Source organism: Anabrus simplex, chromosome 3, assembly GCF_040414725.1.
Source record: "Anabrus simplex isolate iqAnaSimp1 chromosome 3, ASM4041472v1, whole genome shotgun sequence".
NCBI lineage: Eukaryota > Metazoa > Arthropoda > Insecta > Orthoptera > Tettigoniidae > Anabrus > Anabrus simplex.
Genome location: NC_090267.1, coordinates 110,408,812 through 110,435,981, shown reverse-complemented (window position 1 = coordinate 110,435,981; position 27,170 = coordinate 110,408,812). Strand labels below are relative to the sequence as shown.

The following is a 27,170-nucleotide window of genomic DNA, read 5'->3' as shown; positions in this document are numbered from 1 at the left end:
GATATATAATAGAAGGCCATGTATGTCTAGGAACGGACAGATACTGAAGGCAGTACGGAATAGTAAAAAGTCAGGTAGATTGTCCTAAATAAATAGAAATGAGGGGATTGTTTAAAAACTTACTTAAAAAATTGGATCGGAAGAGTGAAGACGTGACCAGCGATCGAGCTACATATTGCACGAAATTACAAGAGATTTGGGAAAATTCCTGAAGAAAAGATATTCTTGTTGAAAAGAAAATAGTAAAATCAACTTTCTGAGAAACCATAGTTAGCTGAAATATCATAGCTAAGCAAGATACGATTAAATACGCTTAGCAGGATCCCGAGAGCAAGCTTATCAAATCTGCAAGAAGGACCAATTCGAACCGCATTAGAGATATATATAAACCGAAGCAAGAATATTTTATTCTTATTCAAGCTGGAAGAAGAATAACTTTAAATACAATTAAGCAACATTTGGAGATTTTCCCCGAGATAGCTGATACATATATGTAATACGTTATATCGAAGAGATTAGAGTTTATTGCTCAAAAGAAAAAAAAGAACAGTTGCTGGAGAAACATTATTCTCAGATGAATTGTATTATGACAATTTTCTTCTCGGAAATGTCTATTTTTGTTGCCAGCAGAATTGACATGATGATCAACTGCTAAACGTGCATGATGGACCGAAATGGAGAGAGGAACAACCCAACCAGATGACCAGCCCATGGTGAGAAATGGATTATCCAACCTGATGACCAGACCGTGATGACAGAGGAACACTACCTACCAGAAATCGGTTCTGAACGGGAGGAAGAATGATGGTCAAACCGAGATCCAGACCGCAGAGCTAACTACATCCCGGTGAAAGACGAACAACTGGACCTGATGTAACAACGAACGAGCTAAGTCTTTATATTTAGTAGCATAATTCTTGGTTTGTAGATATGTTTATTTAGGCATGTGCTTTGAAATTGGTGATACAAACAATCTAATTAAGTGTGCAAGTGAATAATATCTAGTTGATGTGTGAGATATTTAAGTCTAGAATGATTTAATAAGGCAGTATAGAATTAGATTTTCTATTTACGTTGCAAAAACGTTACCGCATATTGGTCAGATTAAGCAGTGAGGTACTCGAGGATATGAATGAAGTGTCTTTACCTAACACCTGATTGCTAAGAGTTAACACATCTTACGGAATTTCGATAAATCTCGCATTGGACAGACCAATGGATTACGTCATAGTCGGACCACGCGTCAGAAATGAATAATTGTAATTAGGTACTCCTTGCACGACGATATGGTAGTATTGAAACTTATTTAGGGTTATGAAACTTAACTTTAATGAGAAGTGTTTGAGTGTAATGCATTTGTGACATATTTAGCAAGGCAATATAAGAGTAATCGCGACATTTGCATATCGTAGGTTATGGTAATGAAACTGTGATTTGAGTACTTAAAATGATGTTACAGTATGATATAGACGGCGAAATGAGTGGATATATATTGTAATGCAGAAGATTATATTATGAATTACGGTAAAGGCAAGGAATATATGTGTTTAAAGAAATGCTATGTCACATTTAAAAAGGTAAGGATTCTTATAAACGATGCATATACGTAAGTAGAAGTACATCGCGGGAATGACCTGAACCAAGGCATGAATACTATATACTGAAATTTAATTGAGATTTAGATGAGATAATATGATAGTAGTAGATGCTGTATTTGAAGCATAAGAGTACTTTGACATATTCTCTAGTAGTGTATAGGCCAGAAGGAAGACATGATATAGATAGACACGGTAATATAATCCCAAAGCATAGATGTGTGATATTTATATTTAGACTGCCTAAATGAACTGAGTAACTTGCGCAGCAAGGTAATGATTGGAATATAAGGAGACGGAAGCACATTGAGCCTGAAATGAATATGTATGCGAAATAAGAATTATGTGAATATTTATATAGGTAATTTACTTCTTCTGGAACAGTGTTTATTTGAATTTACATTTTATAAGAGATTAATAGATTGGGAAATGGTAGGCTAGGAGCCGGATTTAACAGGCACTAGGGATATAAGCCTTAGCGCGTGAGTTGTTACTAAAACATATCCAAAAATAATCTCGAATTAAATGAGTTCAGATTTTAGTTCATTTCATTTATTTTGTTCATTTTTATTTCATTTTATTCAGATGTTATTCAGATGTTATTCATATTTTATGTAGCTTACCTGTTCAGTATGGTGATATACATATGATTATGAGGAGTTGAGACATCATTACAATATCATCTTCAATGAGAGGAGTTTTTTTTTTCAAGTTCACTTTGGATGTCCTATGGTTAATTATGAATAATAATATTTATATTTGATTTCATTTCGGCAACGACTTAAAATAAGTTAACATTACATTTTATTTTCCTTTTCTACAAGCCAGCGCTGACTTAGAATTTTTCATTGTATATAGTTACGAAGAAAATACTATCATAAATCTAATTACTTTTCCTAGGGTAATCTTCTTACTAAATAAAATATGGATTATTATTTTATAGAATTTGTGAGTGGTGAATTATTTCATCTTACTTAATCCTTAAGCTAGTTTGTAAGACATATAATTAATTTGTTGATTAGGTGTTTGAATAGAATTTATCATGGAATTACAACGTCAGCACTTGATATAGGCGAACTATCTTCTTAATATTACGTCTTCGGGTGATCTTGTATCTTATTGAATTCACGTAAAGCGAAACTTAACAAAAATTTTCAGATTTTTCATGTGCAATGGTAAACCCTGAGAAGATATTGAGCTGCTGGGAAATATTTTGCAAACCGTTGCATCAACGGGTGCAATATCAAGAGAGCAAAAACTTTAAAGTACCTTGGAGAGTGGATTTCAGAAGACTTTAGTGAAAAGATTGCTCTCGATCAGAGGAGAATCAAACTAGACAAGGCACCCCATGCCTGCAGAAAACAGTACGCCTCAAAACACCTATCGATGAACGTCAAACTAAGACACTATAGAGCAATAGTCAGACCAACAGTACTCTATGCAGCAGAGTGCCTATCTCTAACAAAGAAGACCCCACTAAGAGCCCTCGCAGTACAAGGAAGAAAGTTCCTGAAAAATATAGTAAGACCAAGGATCCTATCAGATGGAAGGCGATGCTACAAAACCAAACCGTGAACACTACCAACACCAAGAAATCCTCACAGATGCAAACAGAAGAAAACGGCTTCCTTTCTACGGACACCTGCATAGAACGGATTCCCACAGGCTGTCCTATAAAATCTTCAAAGTAGCCAGCTAGGGTAAAGCCACTGGGTCCCCGTGGATCCACTGGCGGAACTTAATAATAATGACATCATAACTAACAGGAGTAACTACCGTTCAGCTATCAATACCAGACCCCCTCTAACACCCTTTACAGATTCTAAGCACAATGAGACCAGGAAATGGTCTGAGCAACGCAAAATAGAGTTCAGCCAGAAGTTGAAACATGCCCGAGGAATGATAAAATGGATGCAGAAATTTTCTCACGGAACTGGGGTGTGTATCGTAGAGAGAGGATAGGAATGGTGGTAGGGGGAGTATTCATTCTAGTGAAAGAAGAATTTGTAAGGTACGAAAAAGTTAAAGATGAGAAACATGAAATTCTAGGTGTAAGGCTCATTTCTAAAGATAATAGCCAACTTGATATATTTGGAGTGTACAGACCGGGGAAGGGTAGTGCCGACATGGATTCAGAATTTTTGATTAGATAATCAGCTATGTGGGAAACGACATGGAAAGGAATGTGATGGTAGCGGGAGATCTTAATTTACCAAATGTCAGTTGGGAAGGAAATGCGAACGACAGGAAGCATGACCAAGAAATGGCAAATAAGTTAATATGGGAAAGGCAGCTGATTCAGAAAGTGACGGAACCAACTAGAGGGAAAAATATCCTGGACGTGGTGCTGATAACACCAGATGAGCTCTATAGTGAAACCGAAGTAATAGATGGTATTAGTGATCACGAAGCTGTTTTGTCGTAGTTAAAAATAAATGTGAGAGAAAGGAAGGTTTTAAAAGTAGGACTATTAGGCAGTACCGTATGGCTGATAAAGCAGGCATGAGGCAGTTTAAGAAAAGTAATCATGATCGGTGGAGAACGGTAAATAAGAATGTAAACAGACTCTGGGATGGGTTTAGAGCAATTGTTGAGAAATGTGAAAACAGGTTTGTACCTTTAAAGGTGGTGAGGAAGGGTAAAGACCCACCTCATTATAATAGAGAAATGAAGAGTCTAAGAAGGAGGTGCAGATTGGAAAGAAAGAGTTAGAAATGGCTGTGGAAGTAAGGAGAAATTGAAGGAACTTACCAGGAAATTGAATCTAGCAAAGAAGGCAGCTAAGGATAACACGATGGCAAGCATAATTGGCAGTCATACAAATTTTAGTAAAAAATGGAAGGGTGTGTACAGGTATTTTAAGGCAGAAACAGGTTCCAAGAAGGACATTCCACGAATAATTGATGAACAAGGAGAGTATGTATGTGAGGATCTTTAAAAGGCAAAAGTATTCAGTCAGCAGTATGTAAAGATTGTCGGTTACAAGTAAAATGTCCAGATAGATGAGGTGACTAATGCTAAAGAAGTATTAAAATTTACATATGATAACAATGATATTTACAATAAGATACAAAAGTTGGAAACTAGAAAAGCGGCTGGATTGATAAGATTTCTGGGGATATATTAAAGGCAATGGGTTGGGATATAGTACCATATCTGAAGTACTTATTTGATTATTGTTTGGTTGAAGGAGCTATACCAAATTAATGGATATAAAGGAAAGGGTTATAGACATAAAGCTGAAAATTACAGGCCAGTAAGTTTGACATGCGTTGTATGTAAGCTTTGGGAAGGCATTCTTTCTGATTACATTAGAAATGTTTGCGAAATTAATAACTGGTTCGATTGAAGGCAATGCTGATTTCGGAAAGGTTATTCCACTGAAGCTCAACTTGTAGGATTCCAGCAAGATATAGCAGATATTTTGGATACTGGAGGTCAAATGGACTGTATCGCGATTGGCCTGTCTAAAGCATTTGATAGGGTAGATCATGGGAGACTGCTGCCAAAAATGAGTACAATTGGACTAGACAAAGAGTGACTGTATGGGTTGCTATATTTCTAGAAAATAGATCTCAGAGAATTAGAGTAGGCGAAGCTTTATCTGACCCTGTAATAATTGAGAGGGGAATTCCTCAAGGCAGTATTATTTGACCTTTATATTTTCTTATATATATATGATTTAAGTAAAGGAGTGGAATCAGAGGTAAGGCTTTTTGCGGATGATGTTATTCTCTATAGAGTAACAAATTAGTTACAAGATTGTGAGCAACTGCAAAATGACCTCGATAATGTTGTGAGATGGACAGTAGGCAATGGTATGATGATAAACGGGGTTAAAAGTCAGGTTGTGAGTTTCACAAATAGGAAAAGTCCTCTCAGTTTTAATTACTGCGTTGATGGGGTGGAAGTTCCTTTTTGGGATCATCGTAAGTATCTGGGACCGGGCGAGTTGGCCGTGCGCGTAGAGGCGCGCGGCTGTGAGCTCGCATCCGGGAGATAGTAGGTACGAATCCCACTATCGGCAGCCCTGAAGATGGTTTTCCGTGGTTTCCCATTTTCACACCAGGTAAATGCTGGGGCTGTACCTTAATTAAGGCCACGGCCGCTTCCTTCCAACTGCTAGGCCTTTCCTATCCGATCGTCGCCATAAGACCTATCTGTGTCGGTGCGACGTAAAACCCTAGCAAACAAAAAAGTATCTGGGTGTTAATATAAATAAGATCTTCATTGGGGTAATCACATAAATGGGATTGTACAAAGGATACAGATCTCTGCACATGGTTATGAGGGTGTTTATGGGTTGTAGTAAGGATGTAAAGGACAGGGCTTATAAGTTTCTGGTAAGACCCCAACTAGAGTATGGTTCCTGTGTATGGGACCTTCACAAGGATTACTTGATTCAAGAACTGGAAAAAATCCAATGAAAAGCAGCTCGATTTGTTCTGGGTGATTTCCGACAAAAGAGTAGCGTTACAAAATTGTTGCAAAGTTTAGGCTGGGAAGAACTGGGAGAAAGGAGACGAGCTGCTCGACTAAGTGGTATTTTCCGAGCTGTCAGCGGAGAAATTGCGTGGAATGACATTAGTAGACGAATATGAAGACGAATATGAAGATAAAGTTGGAATACAAGAGGACAAATTGGGGCAAATATTCATTCATAGGAAGGGGAGTTAGGAACTGGAATAACTTACCAAGCGAGATGTTCAACAAATTTCCAATGTCATTCAAATCATTTAAGAAAATGCTAGGAAAACAACAGATAGGGAATCTGCCACCTGGGCGACTGCCCTAAATGCAAATCAGTATTGACTGATTGATTGATTGATTGATTGATTGATTGATTGATTGATTGATTGATTGATTGATTGATTGATTGATTGATTGATTGATTGATTGATTGATTGATTGATTGATTGATTGATTGTCAAAGTACCAAAAAGAAAGTAGCAGCCAGACCTACCATTAAGAACACCACAAGCAGCAACCATCGAAAACTACAACCGTGGTCCTTAGGTGGCCGAAACGAACTTAAAATAATAATAATAATAATAATAATAATAATAATAATAATAATAATAATAATAATAATATACACATTCATAAAACCAGGGGCTCTTCATGCATCCGAAACCCTAATAGCTGGCGGCAGGTCAAAATAAATCGCAAAACAAGAGAGGAAAATTCTCAGAAAAATCCTACGAAAAAAATAAATACGAAAATGGAATTTGGATGAAAAAAACAGGAAATGTTTTCAAATCGTAGAAAAAATCGCATCCGCCTCTGTGGTGTGGTGGTTAGTGTGATTAGATTCCATCCCCGGAGGCCCAGGTTCGGTTCCCAAGTCTGCCACAAAATTTGAAAAGTGGTATGAGGGCTGGAACAGGGTCCACTCAGCCTCGGGGGCCCTTCACCCTTCTAATCTTCCCATCCCACCACATCCCCTGCTCAGGTGTACCCCCGTACCCAAAGTCTCACGCTCCAGGACACTGCCCCTGAGGTGGTAGAGGTAGGATCCCTCTCTGAGTCCGAAGGAAAAACCGACCCTAGAGAGTAAACGGATTAAGAAAGGAAGAAGGAAAGAAAGAAAGAAAGAAAGGCAGAAGATAGAGATAATAATAATAATAATAATAATAATAATAATAATAATAATAAAATAGTCGTAAAACAAAAGGCACTTTATACACCCGAAACCGTGATAATTGGCGGTAGATCACAAATAAACACCGCAGAACAAATGATGGATTCTAAGAAAAATCTTAGGACCAAAATATGAAAGTAAAATTTGGACGAAAAATGAACCATAGGAAATGTCTTCAAATCATAGAAAAATTCACGGATACAAATACAAAACGGTGATTAAAATTCTACGGACACTCACAGAGAATGGATAACAACAGGCTGATTAAGAAACTTCTAAACCTAATAGTATCCCTGAAAAACCGCAATAATTGGTTAGTGGAAAGAAACGTAGATCTACAAGAAATGGCATTGCCGAAGAAACCATTCAAGATAGAACAAAATTTGAAAGCTTAGTAAGCAAGCATAACTTTGCGGAGAGAGCTGAAAGAAAATATACAGAAGAACGCAGAGGGGATCTCAGTGAGCGAATTGGAGTTGCCTCAGCAGTGGAAACAGGGTATATGCAAGGAGCATAAGGATTTAAATTCAAAGAAGCAAAAACGCACATTTGTAGCCTTTCAGGCAAGGAACTCAGTGTTGAAAAACATCCTAGTGTTATGAGCTACGAATTTTATTCGTAGGTAATTTAAATACACTAATAATAATGTATGAGAGTATTTTTTTATTCTTACAAATTACAATCCTTTCCTTAATCATCGTTGTTGTTGTTTGAGTCATCAGTTGATAGACTGGTTTGATGCAGCCCTCCACGTCACGCTATCCTGTGCTAACCTTTTCATTTCTACATAACTATTTCATCCTACATCTGCTCTAATCTGCTTGTCATATCATACCTTGGTCTACCCCTACCGTTCTTACCACCTACACTTCCTTCAAAAATAAACTGAACAAGTCCTGGGTGTCTTAAGATGTGTCCTATAATTCTATTCCCCTCGTCAAATTTAGCCTAATTGATCAGCTCTCACTAGTTCGATTCAGTATCTCTTGACTAGTGATTCGATCTATCCATCTCACCTTCAGCATTCTTCTGTAACACCACACTTCAAAAGCTTCTACTCTCTTTCTTTCTGAGTTAATTATCGTCCATGTTTCACTTTCATACAATGCCACGCTCCACAGGAAAGTCTTCAAAAACATCTTTCTAATTCCTATATCAGTGTTTGAAGTGAACAAATTTATTTTTTTAAGAAAGCTTTTCCTTGCTTGTTCTAGTCTCCATTGTATGTCCTCCTTACTTCTGCCATCGTTAGTTATTTTACTACTCAAATAACAATATTCATCTACTCCCTTTAAGATTTCATTTCCTAATCTAATATTTCCTGCATCACATGCCTTCGTTCGACTGCACTCCATTACTTTTGTTTTGGACTTATTTATTTTCATCTTGTACCCGTTACCCAAGACTTCGTCCATACCATTCAGCAGCATCTCGAGATCTTCTGCAGTCTCAGATAAAATAACAATATCATCGGCAAATCTCAAGGTTTTGATTTCCTCTCCTTGGATTGTGATTCCATTTCCAAATTCCTCTTTGATTTCCCTTACTGCCTGTTCTGTGCAAACAATGAAAAGAAGGGGGGGGGGGACAAAATGCAGACTTGCCTCACTCCTTTCTGGATTGCTGCTTATTTTTCAAAGCCCTCGATTCTTATGACTGCAGACTGATTTTTATACAGACTGTAGATAAATCTTCGTACTCGGTATCTGATCCCAATCACTTTCAGAATCTTAAATCTTAAATAGCTTGGTCCAATCAACATTATCGAATGCCTTTTCTAGATCTATGAATGCCATCTACGTGGGCTTGTCCTTCTTGATTCGATCCTCCAAGGTCAGACGTAAAGTCAGGATTGATTCACGTGTTCCTACATTTCTTCTGAAGCAGGCGTATCGTGCAGGCATGAAATACTAAACTAATGGTGCGGTGGTTTTCACACTTGTCAGCACCGGCTTTCTTAGGAATAGGTATAACAACATTCTGCCAAAAATCGGATGGGACTTCCGCTGTCTCATACATCTCACACACTGAATGGAATAACCTTGCCATTCTGGTTTCCCCTAAGGCAGTCAGTAATTCAGAGGGAATATCATCAATTCCAGGTGCCTTGTTCCTATTTAGGTCACTCACAGCTCTGTCAAACTCTGACCTCAAAATTGGGTCTCCCATTTCATCACCATCAACAGCATCTTCTTGTTCCAGAACCAAATTATCTACATCTTTACCTTGATACAACTGTTGGATATGCTCCTGCCATCTTTCTGCTTTGTCTTCTTTCCCTAGAAGTGGCTTTCCATCTGAGATTTTAATACTATCGTTATCCGGTCGATTAAATTAGCAGGTTACCTTTTTCTACCAGTACGAGCGCTAATGTGCGTCAAAGCATTGTTTCACATAAGCCCTTATAACTACTTTCAAAAAATCAAGAAATGCCTGAGGATATTGAACCAAGGATCACATTACAGAAGTAATTATATAAATAAGTTAATTTGGTTAGGATTTTAATCACTAGAAAACGAATAAAGAAACAAGCGATTTTAGTCTGCTTTTCCGGAACTGCATTTAGGCCGGAAGGGATTTTCGAATTTTCATTTTTATTTTGATAGAGCTATCCAAGACTCACAACTTTTAAAACTGTCCGGCCCTTTAGCCCTTCAGCTTTTGGCACAATTGAGGAAACTGCTTAATTTTACGTTTTACGTAGTGTGCGCACCCGTACTTTGTCTGCTAAGACATGTTTTCAGCATTAAAGGAACTGAGTTACAACTTGGAACACCAGCGTCTTCTTGTGACACCATGATAAACTCGTTTGTTATTAAGAATTTCCATGATAAGATGTGTTACTCGGAGTGCTCGACTCCAAACAAACAGTGAAGTCAGTCAAAATAACAATGAGAAACAAGGTGCGTCTCACTACCGACTGGCGAATTTGAATATCTTCAAATAACACTGGACTGAGCCAGGAGTGAACCCACCATTCTGAGCTCAGAAGGTCAGCGCTTCTCCCTCCAAGCCGCTAAGCCAGGCTGATCACCACAAAAACCATGAAATGTTTGAATATGTCACTCCACAGAAGGTGGGTGTCAAGGCAGGAATCCAGCCATAAATCCGGGCTAATCCACATACGTGACAGAAATTAGAACGAAACGCGGCGGAGAGATAACTGATACAAATAATATTAATAGAGGCAGGATAGAATGCAAATTTACTGGACCGAATAACGACAATATTCTAATACGTAGACTTCCACGACTACTAAATTACATTATAATATTAATTTGGGGATATTAGGTCGCGTAATATTTATAATATGCTGACGCGTTTCCATCCTGCTGCCAGGATTGTCTTCAGATTAATAACAAATAATCTCTTGGCAATTGTCACTCCATAATAACCAGGCTCAAGATAGACATACCGTGTTGCTTTTGCCTCTTCTTATGTAATGTCGTAAGGGTTCTGACAAGGTCTCCAGAGTGGAGAAGAAAGATGTTGACGAGTTACCTATGGAGGGTAGCCATGATCTATTCAGTACATAGCCGTCAACTTTGATAAAATTATTCGGGCATTTAGCAATTTATATCGCATCACGAATGATTCTAAGTATACAATATTTCTCTTTATAAATGACAGAAGTTGCAACAACATGGTCATGATGTATGGCATGTTCTGCCAGATCACTCTTCTCTGGCTGGCAAAGATGTGTCCGCGATGCTCGTTCACCCTCGTTGCTACCTTCCTAGATGTTTGGCCAACATCCACAGTGGTTATGCTATGAGTTTTGCATAAACGTTAGGGGTGTGGCGGATCAGAACCCCTAGAATTTATGTTACTCTTATTACATTACATTAAAAGAGGCTAAAGCAGAGGTGCTCAGCTGGGTGCCCGTTGAGGCTAGCCCAGTGCGGCCGGACTGGCGTGACGTCAATGAGGGCAGCTTACGGAATATGCATACGTCACAGTGTAGCGAGAGAGTGAAAACACTTTGTAGGAAAGCGGGGGAGCACTGACGTTCGATTGTGATTGTGAAGCTCTCCTCAACTACTCAGCGAAATGCTGACTGGGATACGGGGGTATATAAAATAAATCTGTATAATCGCAACAATAAAAACCTGACCTTTTCAAGATATTCCGGTTTGATTTATACTGCGTACGATATAAACAGTCAGTTTCATTTTCTTATAGTTATTCACTCAAAGAAAACTGACTCGTTATAGCTTTTGTGTTACAATCTAAAAAAAGTACGGGGTTTAAGCGTATAAGCTACAATTTACAATTCCTAGGATGGAAATGACAGTATTTTCATTTAAAGTAAAATTCCTGTTATTCATTAAGCAAAAAGTAATGTAATTATATAATACAACAATGATTTTTCACAGTGTTGTAGTGTTGTGTGACTTTACCTTTTCACTGAATTTTTGGAAATAACATTTAACATTTAACAGGCATCAAGTGATACCAGCTACCCTCTAAATTACGAGAGGGAGTTTCATTACGAATGAGGACATAAATATTTACAATATATGATTAAATTACGACAACAATATCAAAAACAGCAACAACAACAAAAACGTAAGTGTATCTACCAAATATATTGAAACGGTAACACCCTACGAGCATTCACGTTTCATTCTTTTAAGAGAAGCTCGCTAACACCCGGCCGTAAGCCTTTAAAACTTGCGCCGAGCGCACAGGCATAATGGGAACTGCGAGCAAGTTCGCGACGTTCCAGAACACCGACCAAGGACAAGCGACGTCACGCAGAAGGTTCCTTCGTGTTCCATTGCTGCATGAACGAAATATAAGCGAGTCGCCAGCCTGGGGTAAGGGAGAATGTAAGCAGAAAGCCTGCAGTAAAGCAGAGGGAGTGCGCGGTATGCGACGGCAGTGTGCTGAAGGCAGAGAGTGGAGTGAGTCGGCAGTAAGCCGTGAGTCAGCGAGTGTGTGCAAGTAAGTCGTCGCGACATAATTCGTCTCTCGGTCCGGCTGTATATTTGAATTCATTTAAAGACTGTGTTCTCACATAAACTGTGCCCGCTTTGAATTCGTTTAAAGACTGTGTTCTTGCATTAATTATGTCAGCTTTGAATTCGTTTAAAGACTGTGTTCTCGCCAGCTTGAATTCATTTAAAGACTGTGTTCTCACATAAACTGTGCCCGCTTTGAATTCGTTTAAAGACTGTGTTCCTGCATTAATTGTGTCAGCTTTGAATTCGTTTAAAGACTGTGTTCTCGCCAGCTTGAATTCATTTAAAGACTGTGTTCTCACATAAACGGTGTCAGCTTTGAATTCGTTTAAAAACTGTGTTCTCGCATTAATTGTGTCAGCTTTATTTCATTTAAAGACTGTGTTCTTGCATTAACTGTGCCAGCATTGATTTCGTTCAAAGACTGTGTGAAAGCAGCGGTAGTATTTCTAGCCAGCCTCAATTTCCTTTAAAGACTATGTCTAACCGTTGAACTGTGTTGCATTATGATCTTAAGTGCCAGTGTTAATCTGAAAATCACGACGTACGGGAATTTGGACTGTCATTTATTTCAACAAATGTATTATGCTGGTGGAGTACAGTGCAGAGACTGTACTCGATAAATTTAATTTTCTTTATGAAGTGCTTGATCACCGCACCTCGGAAGGTTCTAGATTGTTTCATTTGCTTATTATTCCAAATACGAACTGTGACTCTAACTTTATCCTTGCTACTGTGGGAACTATTCCGGCGTGCTTCGCCATAGGGAAGTGTCACACCAGTACCCCACGACGTCAAATGTGGAAGCTCCACATTTCCCCGTTCCTGCCTCTGGTTCGAGTCATCGACGGAAGACAACGCCGACGCCGACCGCAAGACGACGCAGCCGCCACGGGACAACGTCCTCTTCACGCCCTCAGGGACAAATCTACAATTCAGCTATAAAAGGTGACGTAATTATTTGCCTGTTTATTGAATAAACTGAAGGATCCACTTAATCATGAATTTTTCTTTCACTACCCTTCTCTCTTACTCTCTTAGCATGGGCCGTACACGCCTTGTCGTTCCTCATGCTCTCCGATAAACTGAAGTACGGGCGTTCCTGTTACAGAGAGAAGGTAGTGAATAGTGGCACCCGTGACGTTGGGGCCAGATTAAAGAGAGTAAAGTGATAAAAATTAACTTTGAAATCAGTGATATCTTAACTTACCAATTCAAATAAAAGTGCATAGTACGTACGTTAATTCCAGTTCAGTGAATGTGTTAAAATTTTACGAAGTTCAATTCAATGACTTTGACGAAATTTTAAACTTTTGGCACAGAACTCTGATCAAGTTTATGGCACAAGTGATTTTTTTTCTTTCTCTTGCTATGTAAAACATTTCAGGCATAATGTTCATGCACAGGCTTATATAAATTTTGATATTTATGTTAGTGAAATTTTGAACTTTACCATTGGACAATAATGGTGATATTTAATTTTATGCATAAGTGTTTGATATTTTGTGTTGATGAAATTTTGAACTTTACCATTGGACAATTATGGTGATTTTACGTATGAGGTGAATGATTGTATTTTCTGCATTTTGTGAAAATAACGACATTAATATGGAAAATATACTAGCTGCCATCGAGGCTTTGAAACTCAGTCTAAATGACAGGATTACGGAAAGTAACACTGATCTCGGGCGTAGAATTGCTGAATCTAATAACACTTTAGGAGCTCAACTTAAAGAATCTAACAATACTTTAGGAGCTCAACTTAAAGAATCTAACGCGACCCTGGAAGCCACTAAGGCTAGTATAGGTCAACTTAAGGAGGCTAATGAAGCAACTAATCGTAGTATCACTCAACTAAGGGAGGCTAATGAAGCCAACATTGTAAAATTGACAGAATCTGTTGATCAAAAATTTGCAGAAGTTAATAATAATTTGGAACGTAGGCTCAATAGTGCAGGTGCCGAAATTGAAAAAATATTTAAAGAATCTAACAAAAGAATGGATTCTAAGTTTACGGAAATAAATGAAAGATTAACACGTGACTTAGAAACCATTAAGCAAGATATAAAATCACAAGTGGCGGAGGACTTAAAACTTGCTTTCCCGTCTTCTTCTCAGGAGGTCCTTAAAGAAGTAGAAAGCTTAAAGGAAGAATTTCAAGAGTCCCATGCTCAATTATCTCTTGCGCAAACTAAAATCGCGTCTATTCAAGACAAACTTCATGAATCTGTTAAAAATAATTTCATGAAGTTGGGAAACGAAATTACTCTTCTGAAAAGTCAGCAAGAGGAGGCCGATAAACGTGTCAAGACTCAGTTAGATAATGCTCACACGCAGATTACTCGTATCTGTCGCGATGTAGCAGAAGTCAAGACCGACATAGAGAAGGAGGTCAAGGAAATTGAGAATTCCGTACAGGGGAAAATTAAAACCCTAAAACTTGAACTCCAAGGGGGTATAGAAGGTCTCAACAGCAAAGTATCGCAAATCGAACAGGATGTTTCATCATCTAGCCTTCACAACACTAGTGGAGAATCCATGAATGTTTCCACAATTTTTAAAATAACTGAGGAAAAACCAGCCAAATTTTCGGGGAAAGAGGAGTATACTGCTAAGGAGTTTATCCTCAACCTCGAAGAATTCTTTCAAGAAAATCACGTTAAGACCGACCGTCGTTTACGAATAGCATCTCGATTGTTAGAAGGCAAGGCGTTAATGTGGTTTACCGCTTTTAAATTCAGTATTAACACTTACGAAGAATTTAAGGAAGCCTTACTTAGACGATTTTGGAGTGCTGAGGCTCAGCACCTGATAAAACTTCAATTATACTCTAGAAAGTATAACACGTCCGTCAATTCCTCGCGATATTCAGATTATCTCATATCTCAGCTTAAAAAGATGCAGTTTTTCGACCCTCCTTTACCGGAGCAAGAACTTATTCAGGTCATAACGCTGCAATTTCCACCAAATGTTCAGGAAATATTGGTGGCAGCAAACGTCCAGGACTTGGAGCAGCTCGATGAGGTCCTGAGGAAACTCGATACTGCGCACACTCAGAGCACAGCAAAAGCAGGTCGAACCAAAGAAACTACAACCAACTTTACGGAAATGAAAACTCCGGTTCAAGTAAATCCAGAACCGCGAGAAGAAAAAGAAACTCGCCGAGATATTCCGTTTCGGTATAGAAGATCTAGGAATCGCCCCTACGAAGGGAGGGCTAAGTTTCAACCTGGACCTTCATGGAGGCAGGCAGCTAATCAACCCAATGATAATAGGAACTCCCAGCGGGAAGAATTAGAGAAACGTTGGAGAGAGACTACGGAGTATGTAAGGAATAAGAACAGGGAAGAGGGTTTACCTGGAGCAGCTTCTTTGGAATACCAGGCAGAGATACAGAGAAGAAATGAGAGAACGGAAATGGATCCAAGAGCTACGGGTACAAAAAAAAACTTTGTCGAAGCAATAAAGAGACTGCCTGAAAACCCGGAGGGAGGAGAAGTAGTATGTAGCGCACTCATTAACCATTGGTATTTAGAGGATGCAGATTTACTATATGAGGATTCAACACCACGACAGCCTCAGATACAACGCGGCTTACCGATCATTATCACTAAGTTAGGCAATATGATTGTCCACTCTCTAGTAGACTCGGGATCGCAAGCCTCACTAATTTCGCAGAAATTAATAGATGCGGCGCAGGAGACGACCTACATCTCCATCTTGCCGGTTGCTCAAGTTAAGGTTAAAGGCATAGTTCCTGACAAAGCTATTAAATGCAAATTCCAGGCGTTTCTTGAGTTAGAAATTGGTGGTGTTAAGTTCCAACATCTATTTTTGATTTTGACGCAAATGAAATTTGACTTAATTCTTGGATCAGACTTTCTCATTCAACATGGGGGAATCATTGATTATCCCGCTAATGTGATTAAATTTTTCCACGTCGAATCTGTAGGGCTACAGTTGGTTATTTATAATGACGTGAAGAATCCGGAATGTGAGACCCCGGTGGGCATAGTAGAAGGCAAGATGAGCGAGGCTCCGCCTGTCGAAGAAAGCGTCCACGAAGAGGGGCGACCCGAGGAAGTGGGACCCGTAGAGGACCAGATGGCGTCCATTATCGATGATGAGTTTAACGAGGACCACTACAACTTCACGCTTTTCGCCAATGTAGCTGAAAGCCCAGATTACGATGATGATAAAGTAATAAAGGCAATCCAAGAGCTTTTTAAGAAGTTTCCAGATGTATTTTCTGAGAAACCTGGAGTCATTAAGGGTTTCAAGCACCACTTAGATGTTACTGACACATCACCTTATAAGAAACGGCCTTATCCGATACCCATGAAGTACTTGGAAGAAGCACGGGTCATCATTAAACAGATGGAGAATGATGGAATCATATCAAAATGCGTCACACCTTACATTAATCCTCTGGCTATAGTAAGAAAACCAAATGGTAATCTGCGCATATGCCTCGATGCGAGGGCTTTGAACGATAGACTTGTGTTAGAATATGACCACCCTCCCCTACTCCGGGATGTAATTAGGAGATTTCATAACATGAAAGTATTTTCTGCTATGGACATGGCTTCTTCATATTTTCACATTTTATTGGATGAAGATAGTCGGAAATTTACCGGATTCATCTTTGATAATGTCACTTATGCCTTTAATAGACTCCCTTTTGGCATTAAGAACTCTGGTGCAGTTCTTATCAGAGCCTTAGAGGAACAACTTTCCGATGAAGTAAAGGCAATCACCACCATTTATGTGGACGATATCATCATCGCGTCCGAGTCCCTGGAACAACATGTACGAGATGTTCATAAGGTGTTGGAGGAATTACAGACCAAGAACTTTAAAATTAACGCCAAGAAAAGCCAGTTTTTCAAAACTGAAGTTTTGTTTTTAGGCCATCTTATTGGAGGGAATGGGATCAAGCCCAATCCGGCTAAGATTCAATGTATTCTAGAATTTCCTAAACCCACAAGAATGAAACACATCAGGCAATTCTTAGGCCTCTGCCAGTTCTTCGCACAGCATTGCCCTAATTTTACTGAAACGGTAGCACCCCTGCAGCAGTTGTTGAGGAAGAACAACAGGTGGAAGTGGACTGATGTCTGCGATAAAGCATTTGTGGCGACAAAACAGATGTTGAAAGACAATGTTCAACTCGCCTATCCTAATTACGAGCTACCCTTTTATATTGAATGTGACGCCAGCCACGTAGGGATCGGTGCAGCTCTTTTCCAAATTGATCCAAGGGAACCTGAAGTTCGCATCTTTCTCTCGTTCATGAGCCGCAAGTTGAGACCCCATGAAAAGACTTATACGATAACAGAGTTAGAAGCCCTTGCCGTAGTACATTCTCTCGTTTACTGGAAGAAAATAATCTTTGGATATCCGGTGATTATTTGCACAGATCATCAAGCTCTGACGTTTATTCTCAAGTCAGACATTACAAGCGAACGGATAACCCGATGGGCGCTGTTTGTACAGCAATTTGATATCACTGTTGTTCACAGGCCCGGAAGGAAAAATATCCTAGCCGACGCATTAAGTCGGAATCCGACAGATGAGGTTTCGATCCATGCGATTGAAGTCATGAATGAGGAAGACGAAGAGTTCTTGCGACGACTAAAGTATCTAGCGCAAGCTCAAGGAAGAGATCCTCTAAGCCATAAGCTGATTCGTTTTTTAAAAGGATTTATCCCTCAAGACGACGACGAGTATCCTCGTATATCTAGGATAGCTCAAAATTTTTGCTACCATGATGGCCTACTTCACAAGTACGTCGACCTCGCTAGAACAACAGATCGTATTTATGCCCCTCCTCAAATAAGGACTGCTATTATATGGCATTGCCATTCCATTTCTGGACACGCCGGTACGGACAAGGTCCTAAACCTGATTAGAGAAAGGTTTACCTGGGAATACTTACGCCGTGACATCCGTAACACCATTAGGACTTGTGATATTTGTCAAAGGATCAAGCCCAATAACAGGCTCCTCCGGGAATATCCACGACCTCTAATACCTGAAAAACCTGGCCAGATCTTCGCAATGGACCTATATGGACCTTTGCCCAAGGCGTTACGTGCCAACAGATACATTGTTGTCACCATAGATGCATTTTCTAAATACACTATGTTGCTTCCAATTCAGAAGGCAAATACCGGGAACATTCTCCGCAGGATTCGTCGAAACATCATTCCCGAGATGGGCAAGCCGGAATTTCTCTTAACAGACCATGGAAGTCAGTTTACCTCCATGGAATTCCAAGTTGCACTGGAAGAACTTGGGATAAGGCATATCATGAACTCCATCCGACACCCGGAAGCCAACCCAGCCGAACGGGTTATGCGCGAAATTGCCAGATTCTGTAGATTGTATTGTGGACAACAGCATTGGAAGTGGGTTGAAGTTCTGCCCATTATGCAAAGGATCGTCAATACCACCATGCATGAGTCTATTCAGGACATCCCTTTGAGTGTACATAAAGGCCTCACCCCTGACAGACCTTGGGATCGAGTTTTGCCTGATCAACCTGACGCAGCAGTGAGCCAACAAGCTCGCATTACCAAGGCACTTCGGCAATTACGACACGCTGCTCAAATCCGAGAAAAGAAGTTACGACATCACAAGTTTCGACAACCCTTACAGGTGGATGACCTAGTATTAATACGCAAGCCTGCAGTTTCACACCCTGACCAGGGAATTTACGCCAAATTTTGTCCCTTGTTCATAGGACCCTTCAGGATACTTACCGCACTAGATAATGGTGCCTACGAAGTAGGAAGGGCAGATAGCGACGTTGAGGGGATCTTCAACTCGGTCAATCTCAAGAAATACTTTACTAGGAGATGAGCGAAAAGAAAATCGCCCAGCAATTTTCTTTTTCCCGAGCAGGGGGGGAGATGAAACGGTAACACCCTACGAGCATTCACGTTTCATTCTTTTAAGAGAAGCTCGCTAACACCCGGCCGTAAGCCTTTAAAACTTGCGCCGAGCGCACAGGCATAATGGGAACTGCGAGCAAGTTCGCGACGTTCCAGAACACCGACCAAGGACAAGCGACGTCACGCAGAAGGTTCCTTCGTGTTCCATTGCTGCATGAACGAAATATAAGCGAGTCGCCAGCCTGGGGTAAGGGAGAATGTAAGCAGAAAGCCTGCAGTAAAGCAGAGGGAGTGCGCGGTATGCGACGGCAGTGTGCTGAAGGCAGAGAGTGGAGTGAGTCGGCAGTAAGCCGTGAGTCAGCGAGTGTGTGCAAGTAAGTCGTCGCGACATAATTCGTCTCTCGGTCCGGCTGTATATTTGAATTCATTTAAAGACTGTGTTCTCACATAAACTGTGCCCGCTTTGAATTCGTTTAAAGACTGTGTTCTTGCATTAATTATGTCAGCTTTGAATTCGTTTAAAGACTGTGTTCTCGCCAGCTTGAATTCATTTAAAGACTGTGTTCTCACATAAACTGTGCCCGCTTTGAATTCGTTTAAAGACTGTGTTCCTGCATTAATTGTGTCAGCTTTGAATTCGTTTAAAGACTGTGTTCTCGCCAGCTTGAATTCATTTAAAGACTGTGTTCTCACATAAACGGTGTCAGCTTTGAATTCGTTTAAAAACTGTGTTCTCGCATTAATTGTGTCAGCTTTATTTCATTTAAAGACTGTGTTCTTGCATTAACTGTGCCAGCATTGATTTCGTTCAAAGACTGTGTGAAAGCAGCGGTAGTATTTCTAGCCAGCCTCAATTTCCTTTAAAGACTATGTCTAACCGTTGAACTGTGTTGCATTATGATCTTAAGTGCCAGTGTTAATCTGAAAATCACGACGTACGGGAATTTGGACTGTCATTTATTTCAACAAATGTATTATGCTGGTGGAGTACAGTGCAGAGACTGTACTCGATAAATTTAATTTTCTTTATGAAGTGCTTGATCACCGCACCTCGGAAGGTTCTAGATTGTTTCATTTGCGTATTATTCCAAATACGAACTGTGACTCTAACTTTATCCTTGCTACTGTGGGAACTATTCCGGCGTGCTTCGCCATAGGGAAGTGTCACACCAGTACCCCACGACGTCAAATGTGGAAGCTCCACATTTCCCCGTTCCTGCCTCTGGTTCGAGTCATCGACGGAAGACAACGCCGACGCCGACCGCAAGACGACGCAGCCGCCGCGGGACAACGTCCTCTTCACGCCCTCAGGGACAAATCTACAATTCAGCTATAAAAGGTGACGTAATTATTTGCCTGTTTATTGAATAAACTGAAGGATCCACTTAATCATGAATTTTTCTTTCACTACCCTTCTCTCTTACTCTCTTAGCATGGGCCGTACACGCCTTGTCGTTCCTCATGCTCTCCGATAAACTGAAGTACGGGCGTTCCTGTTACAATATATGTAGTACGCTTTCAAATAAATAACCTCATTGTTTTTATTCCCGGTAAGAATGATTGGATTGTTGGCGAGTTTATCAGATAATTTAAACCCAAGCAACCACAAGCCACAACTTATACATCGCAATTGCTTATTATATTAAAACTGTTTCTAAACCACCTCTTAAGATGTAATAGTGAAAATTGTAATTAATTACGTACATTATAAAAATATTTAAGGATATAGGCCTAACTGTTTATTGTATCCGGTCAAAATACACAAACAACAATGAATATAAATAACTTATTTCATACAACGTAAGCTGAACGTGACGTGGATATCTGCCTTCTTTCCTTCATTATTTTCTGCCTCCATTTTAACCTCGAGTATTGCCGCAGTGATTGAGAGTGACTGGGAGAACTTTGCCCAGCTTTCACGGCTGAATACCATACATAAGCTGCGTTCATCGCCTGCCAGCCAGACCTCTTACAGTGCTGGGGCCCGCGGGAGGGAATGCCCAGCGTGAGCACCTCTGGGCTAAGTAACCAAAATAGTTTGCACTGTAACCTATTACTCCTTAAAACTCCGGTGTCTATTAACAGTCTAATAAATGTGCCGTACAGTAGCAATGACATATTTACCCACTCCTAGAGTATGATATATTATTTTAAGGTTAATTTCCTTTTACTCTGTAGCATAGGAAAATGAACACAACGAAAATGTTCTGATGGACTGCATATAAATATGTGGCTGGAGGCGTGATTAGTCTTAAGGGAAATAATGGATAGGAAGGTAATTGGCACATTCTCGGTTTTGGTACCGCAGCGACGATATGAACATCTTAAATGTATGTTGACCGTGTGTAACTCTTACTTGAAGAAAAAAGAGAAACTAGACGTAGCAGTGTCAGTATATACATTCCCTATTTACAGTCTCTGACCACTCACGCTTGAGAAAGAGGATTATTCTCTTCTTGAACAAAACCAGAAAATATGGATCTGTTACAGCCTGCTAAACTTTAGCAGATAGAGAGGGGATTATACGATCATTCACAAGTCTCTTCACGTCCGATATGACTATACAGTGCAAAAGAGAGCAGATAAAGGAAACAAATAATACTTACATGCGAGTCACGTTGGTGGAGACATCTTGAGGAACCTCTGTGAGTCCTAGATTCTTGCAATATAGCCACGTCAGGTTGCGACAGGTACAACCAAGCGGAACACCAGTCAGTCCTATTAACATAAGATAAATTACATACTTAAAATTTTAGCAGTTGAAACTAAGAGTTCACAAACCTTCATTTCTCTCATCTCGATTTTTTAGTTTTCACAAACCCTGGCGTTGAATATGAGCTTTGACATTCCGGGACCAAAGCATATCTCGTAAACATTACGAAGGAGATTCAGGGAAAATGACTGCGTAAATGTACGTAGCTCTTATATTTTCGTATAATAATAATACTAATAATAATAATAATAATAATAATAATAATAAACCCAAATGTCTCTATGGAAGTGAATGTCTCCAAGTTACTGGAAAGGCTAGTCAGAGAAGATGAGAAGTTGGAGAGGAAGATCCTTCGAAAGGTAATGGGCCCAAAGATCGTGGCTAGACAATACAGGTTGCGAGGACGAGAGGAACGATATCAGAAAACCGAACTACTGATGAAACCCATCAAGAAGCGACGACTCAACTTCTATGGCCACCTGCAGTATATAGAATGGAAGACAAGCGGTTGACTAAGAATATTTTTACCATACTCGAGAGATGGCCTAACACATGTGATAATTGGTCCAGGGAGGTGAGGAATGATCTGAAAAAAAGTTGGACTAAATAGTGAAAACATTGTTATTAGAATCAAGTACCGATACCAGATCAATAACTTCAAGAGCTTTCGTGAAGAAGAACAGCAGAATAGCAGGTGGACAGCAAAAAGGAGACAGGCTGCAGGAGAGAGAATACTGAGCTGCAAAGAAAGCTTCTAAAAATGTGTAAATGTTGCTTATTGTGGTCTCTAATGGTCTTAAACGTCTACAATAATCATCATCATCATCCACTTCATCAACCTTGTCGTCGTCAACATCATCATCATCATTCAGCGATCACTGACCTTCACGACCAAGCTCTGTTTTAACGAGTTGTCTCAATCTCTGCCGATCTAGTGCCTTCCTCTTCCAGTTCTCCGTTACGTCCAACTGATTTAGTTCTTTTTCAAGCTCATTCTGCCAATGATGTCTTGTTCTACAAAGGGAACGAATTTTTGTTGTTGTAGTATTCCCTTCTTCATAATTCTGTGTATTTCTTTTTCTGGCCTATTTGCTACATGACCCGCAGTTGTGCCGTCTTCTTATCAGGATGTCTGCGATCCGATATCACTCATCACACTACGTTATCCCCCGCCTCCACGCTCAGACCAGCACAAGAATTCGTCGCATTACTCTCCTTTCGAAGATATCGAGCTTGTATTATTCAGTCTTCCCAGCTACCCGTGTTTCGGAGCTATACAGGCGAATGATAGTGTTGTAGATCTCGTCTTTGTTCGACATGAAAAGGTTTTGGATCTCGCTTCGGGAGTCATAGGTATGGAGTTAACGATTTCTTTCAAACCTTCGGAGGTTAATCTACTTTTACTTTAAACGAAGTCGAGTTTCCCTTTTAGAAATCCAAATGATCATAAACATATATTTCAATAAATCAAAGTCCAATTAATATGTTTGACGAATCATTCTCGAGAGACACCAGTATCGAACTTGGAGTCGACAAGTGTAGAATTCAATACATCGAAAGGGGGAACTGACTCATGGCCCAAAGAAACTACTACAGTTCTCTATAATATGATGAGATGAGGCCTATTTCATAAAAGAATCTTCTATATGCCTCTCAGTCATGGCCATCCAGCAATACTTCCCATCACAGCCTGCAAGATCACATCGATATGTCTCTTAGCCATGGTCATCCATTCGTGCTTCACATCACAGCCTACACGGTTGCTAGGTAACATCGCGTCACACATTTTGAATCGCGAATTTCGTGACGCAAATATTCAGATGACCCCCAGTCATAAAACATATGTATGTCAAAAAATGAAATGAAATGACGTATGGATTTTAGGGCCGGGAGTGTCCGAGGACAAGTTCGGCTCGCCAGGTGCAGGTCTTTTGATCTGAAGCTCGTAGGCGACCTGCGCGTTGTAATGAGAATGAAATTATGATGAAGACGATATATACATCCAGCCCCTGTGCCAGCGAAATGAACCAGTTATGGTTAAAATTCCCGAACCTGCCGAGAATCGAACCCGGGATTACTGTGACTAAAGGCCAGCACGTTAACCATTTAGCCAATTTATTTAGTCAATAATAATAATAATAATAATAATAATAATAATAATAATAATAATAATAATAATAATGTGTATCAGAAGGTTTGTGCTAGTTTTCCTTATCTAATGAGAAAAGTGGCTCTTTAAATTTGAACATTCTGTATAAGTACCTGTAATAATAATAATAATAATAATAATAATAATAATAATAATAATAATAATAATAATAATAATAATAATGTTATTTGCTTTACGTCCCATTCTACTTTCACGGTTTTCGGAGATGCTGAGGTGCCTGAATTTAGCCCCGTAGGAGTTCTTTTACATGCAGTAAATCTCCCGACACGAGGCTGACGTATTTTAACACCTTCAACTAGGCCTACCACCGGACTGAGCCAGAATCGAACCTGCCAAGTTGGGGTCAGAAGGGCAGTGCCTCAATCGTCTGAGCCACTCAGCCCGGTACACGTAAGAACATGGAACACAGCTGATTCTGTTGTCATCGTCTGTAACTTCGACGCAGGCGTCTAGTTTCAAAGAACGCCGGCGTCTTTTTTTTTTTTACATTTTTCTCATCTTTTATTTGTTTTTGTCTTCGTCCACGTGGGCTTATTGTTAGGAAACGCGCTGGTTAAATATAAGCCGTATCTTTAACTAATTTACCATCATTCCGTCTTACCACTGCTGGCTTGACAAATCTTCGCTTCTGTTATTCGTATATCCACTGCTGCAGTTACGATAAGGGGCGGTGAAAGAATGCATCTGTTTACGTTTCACAAAAGTTAACAAAAGTAAGGATAGACGGGCATTTATGCTATGAATTGCTTCGAGAAAAAGGAATCCTTTGATTCTCTACAGGTTTGCAATAAGACAGAGTATTGTACAATTTTCATGTTTTGGAACATAACTCATTCCTTAAAGGAATCACGAACCTACGCACAGCCGCCTCGGCATTTGTGGCTAGGTAGCTTTCCTTGAGGGCAAAAGACTTGTTCATTATCCGCGGTATGGTGCTTCTTGCACCCACTAACAGTCCATAAACGGTGACGGAGTTCACATGATATTTCTCCATGATGTAATTGGATACTGGAACGTAGATTGCCTGCCTCTCAGAGTACACATCATACGGCTTTACTTCGCCTGATTACGGACATACTGTTGGGCCCAATATTACAGAACCGTCTCTCTGTATATCGGTGGTTAGAATATCTACTCTTCTCGTGCTTCCATTTTGAGCTAAGCATTTCACTTCTTCATATACTTACTTCCCACCTGATATTGTGACAGGCTTTTGAAATAAGACCGCGAATTTTGTGATGGCGATAATTTCTAAGCAATTTCGTCCAGCCCTGATAGAATCACGTATACCTACTACAAAAAAAAAAATACTGGAGAATGATTAAGTCGGCGTCCTCGAACTGATGAATATTCTACTGGAAAGCCTGGCTTCACTGAAGGTATTATTATCCTAATACCCAAAACTCACCAAGGACCATATCAGACTTCCGACGTACAGCACTTCCCTATACAGGCTATAAAATCCTTATGAACATCAAACAAGGTCAGACTTGTAGCATTCCTAATCGAAAGATCACACACAATATAGGCCTATAAGCGGTAAGAAATGCAATTCTAGCATTTGAAGTGAATGATGTTGAGCAGGGAGCAGTAATCAAGTTGAATTTCGACAAGGCCTTTGATAATGTCAACCACTCTTATTTATTTGCGGTTCTCGACCATTTTTGTATCCTGGCAAGCGTACGAAATATCCTACGGGTCTGTACAGTTCTGCCCACTCGAGGATTATGATTAACGGATGTTTCTCAAAGCCAATCCCAATCCGAAGGTTTGTTCGTCAAAGTTGCCAGCTATCAATGATCCTCTTTTGCTGTTCATACATTGCTGAGCAGCATCCCGAATTTACATAAACTCTTCACTGTACGTGCCTACGCTGATGACATTACCATCCTTCTACAAAGTCATGTTGCAGAAACGATTTAGTCACAGCAATACAATTGTATGAAAAGGCATCTAATGCAAAAGTGGACTATCAGAAACCCAAACTCCTACCTTGGCAAGCTGACTCACATCAATGTCAGTAGCCAATATTCCGCTGCGAGAGACCATTTCAGTACTCGGTCTGAAATTTGCGAAATGTACTTAACAGATGGTTGAAATAAACTGGACCACGATAATTAACAAATTAAGACACACTTTGTCGTCTAATTTAACAAAGAATTTAAATATTTTCTCAGCAGGTCTGGCATATTAAGCTGTTTGCACTCGCAAAGATGTGGTAAACCGCTCAAATTTTACCGTGACCTGAAATATTAGCCCAAAAGAGTACAGCTTGACATCAGCTATTATCTATGGCGAGGATACTTCTTCAGAATAGCAAGACAGCAACTTAGGCAACAACAAGGACAAGGAGTACTAAGTCTAATAGCAGTAAGCGAAAAGTATAAAGCCCTTCTTATCAAGTCAATAATGTTGGCCAAGGAAGGATTAGGTGACGAACAAGACACAGTCGTCAGGAATAATCTTCGTTCCTATCATCCCACAAGGTTTCAAACAAATATTAGACTTAGCAGACAAACAGTTCCGGATTTCAGACCCACAGTCTCAGTCAGCTACCAAAATCATCTATAGGAGACTACTAGGAAGCAAGCCAAGCATACTACACATAATAGTAAAGTTTCCAAATAGAAAATCGAATAACATCAGGAAGCAATTTAAGACACCATGCATAGCTACGGAATAGAAATTAAGTGGCTATAAAACAGTGAACGAAATAATTGCGACAGAACAAAGTAAATTTTTTCATGACATTGTACATTCACCCCATTCCGGGATATGTGGAAGAGTGGATACGAAACACCATAGACATACCATCTGCACAAACGTATGTGAAATCTGGACAGGGATGTGCAGCTCTATACAGAATGTAAACTGTAACAACAACCCACACGACATCCACAGATTCATCCTCACCCTGCACATAAATAACAAGAAAAAGTGTTTTGTACAGACATGGCTGTCAATGGATTTCTCCTCTATGTTCAGACGGAGGAGAAACCATGCTTAGTCAGCTTCCAAAAAATGTTAAAAGATGAACAACGCCATCTGGAGCCCTTTTGTTCTCCACAAGCTCTACTGGGAGTGAAACAAGTGAAGTGCATACTATCGTAGAGGAAAGCAAGATAGTGTTGACTAGCTGAGAGACCCAACTTGCTCACGACTATGTATTTTTAGACAGCTTAATTACAAAA

General features: G+C 39.8%; 1 protein-coding gene across 2 annotated transcripts in view; it reads right to left on the bottom strand.

Annotated features, from left to right (window-relative positions):
- The window catches only part of Lgr3 (Leucine-rich repeat-containing G protein-coupled receptor 3), a 487,929-nt gene that overhangs the window by 185,060 nt on the left and 275,699 nt on the right, over positions 1–27,170 (bottom strand). For both annotated transcript variants that reach the window (XM_068227013.1, XM_068227014.1), the window contains exon 4: positions 21,703–21,814. In XM_068227013.1, coding sequence (XP_068083114.1) covers positions 21,703–21,814 — 112 coding nt within the window. The remainder of the gene's footprint in view (positions 1–21,702; positions 21,815–27,170) is intronic.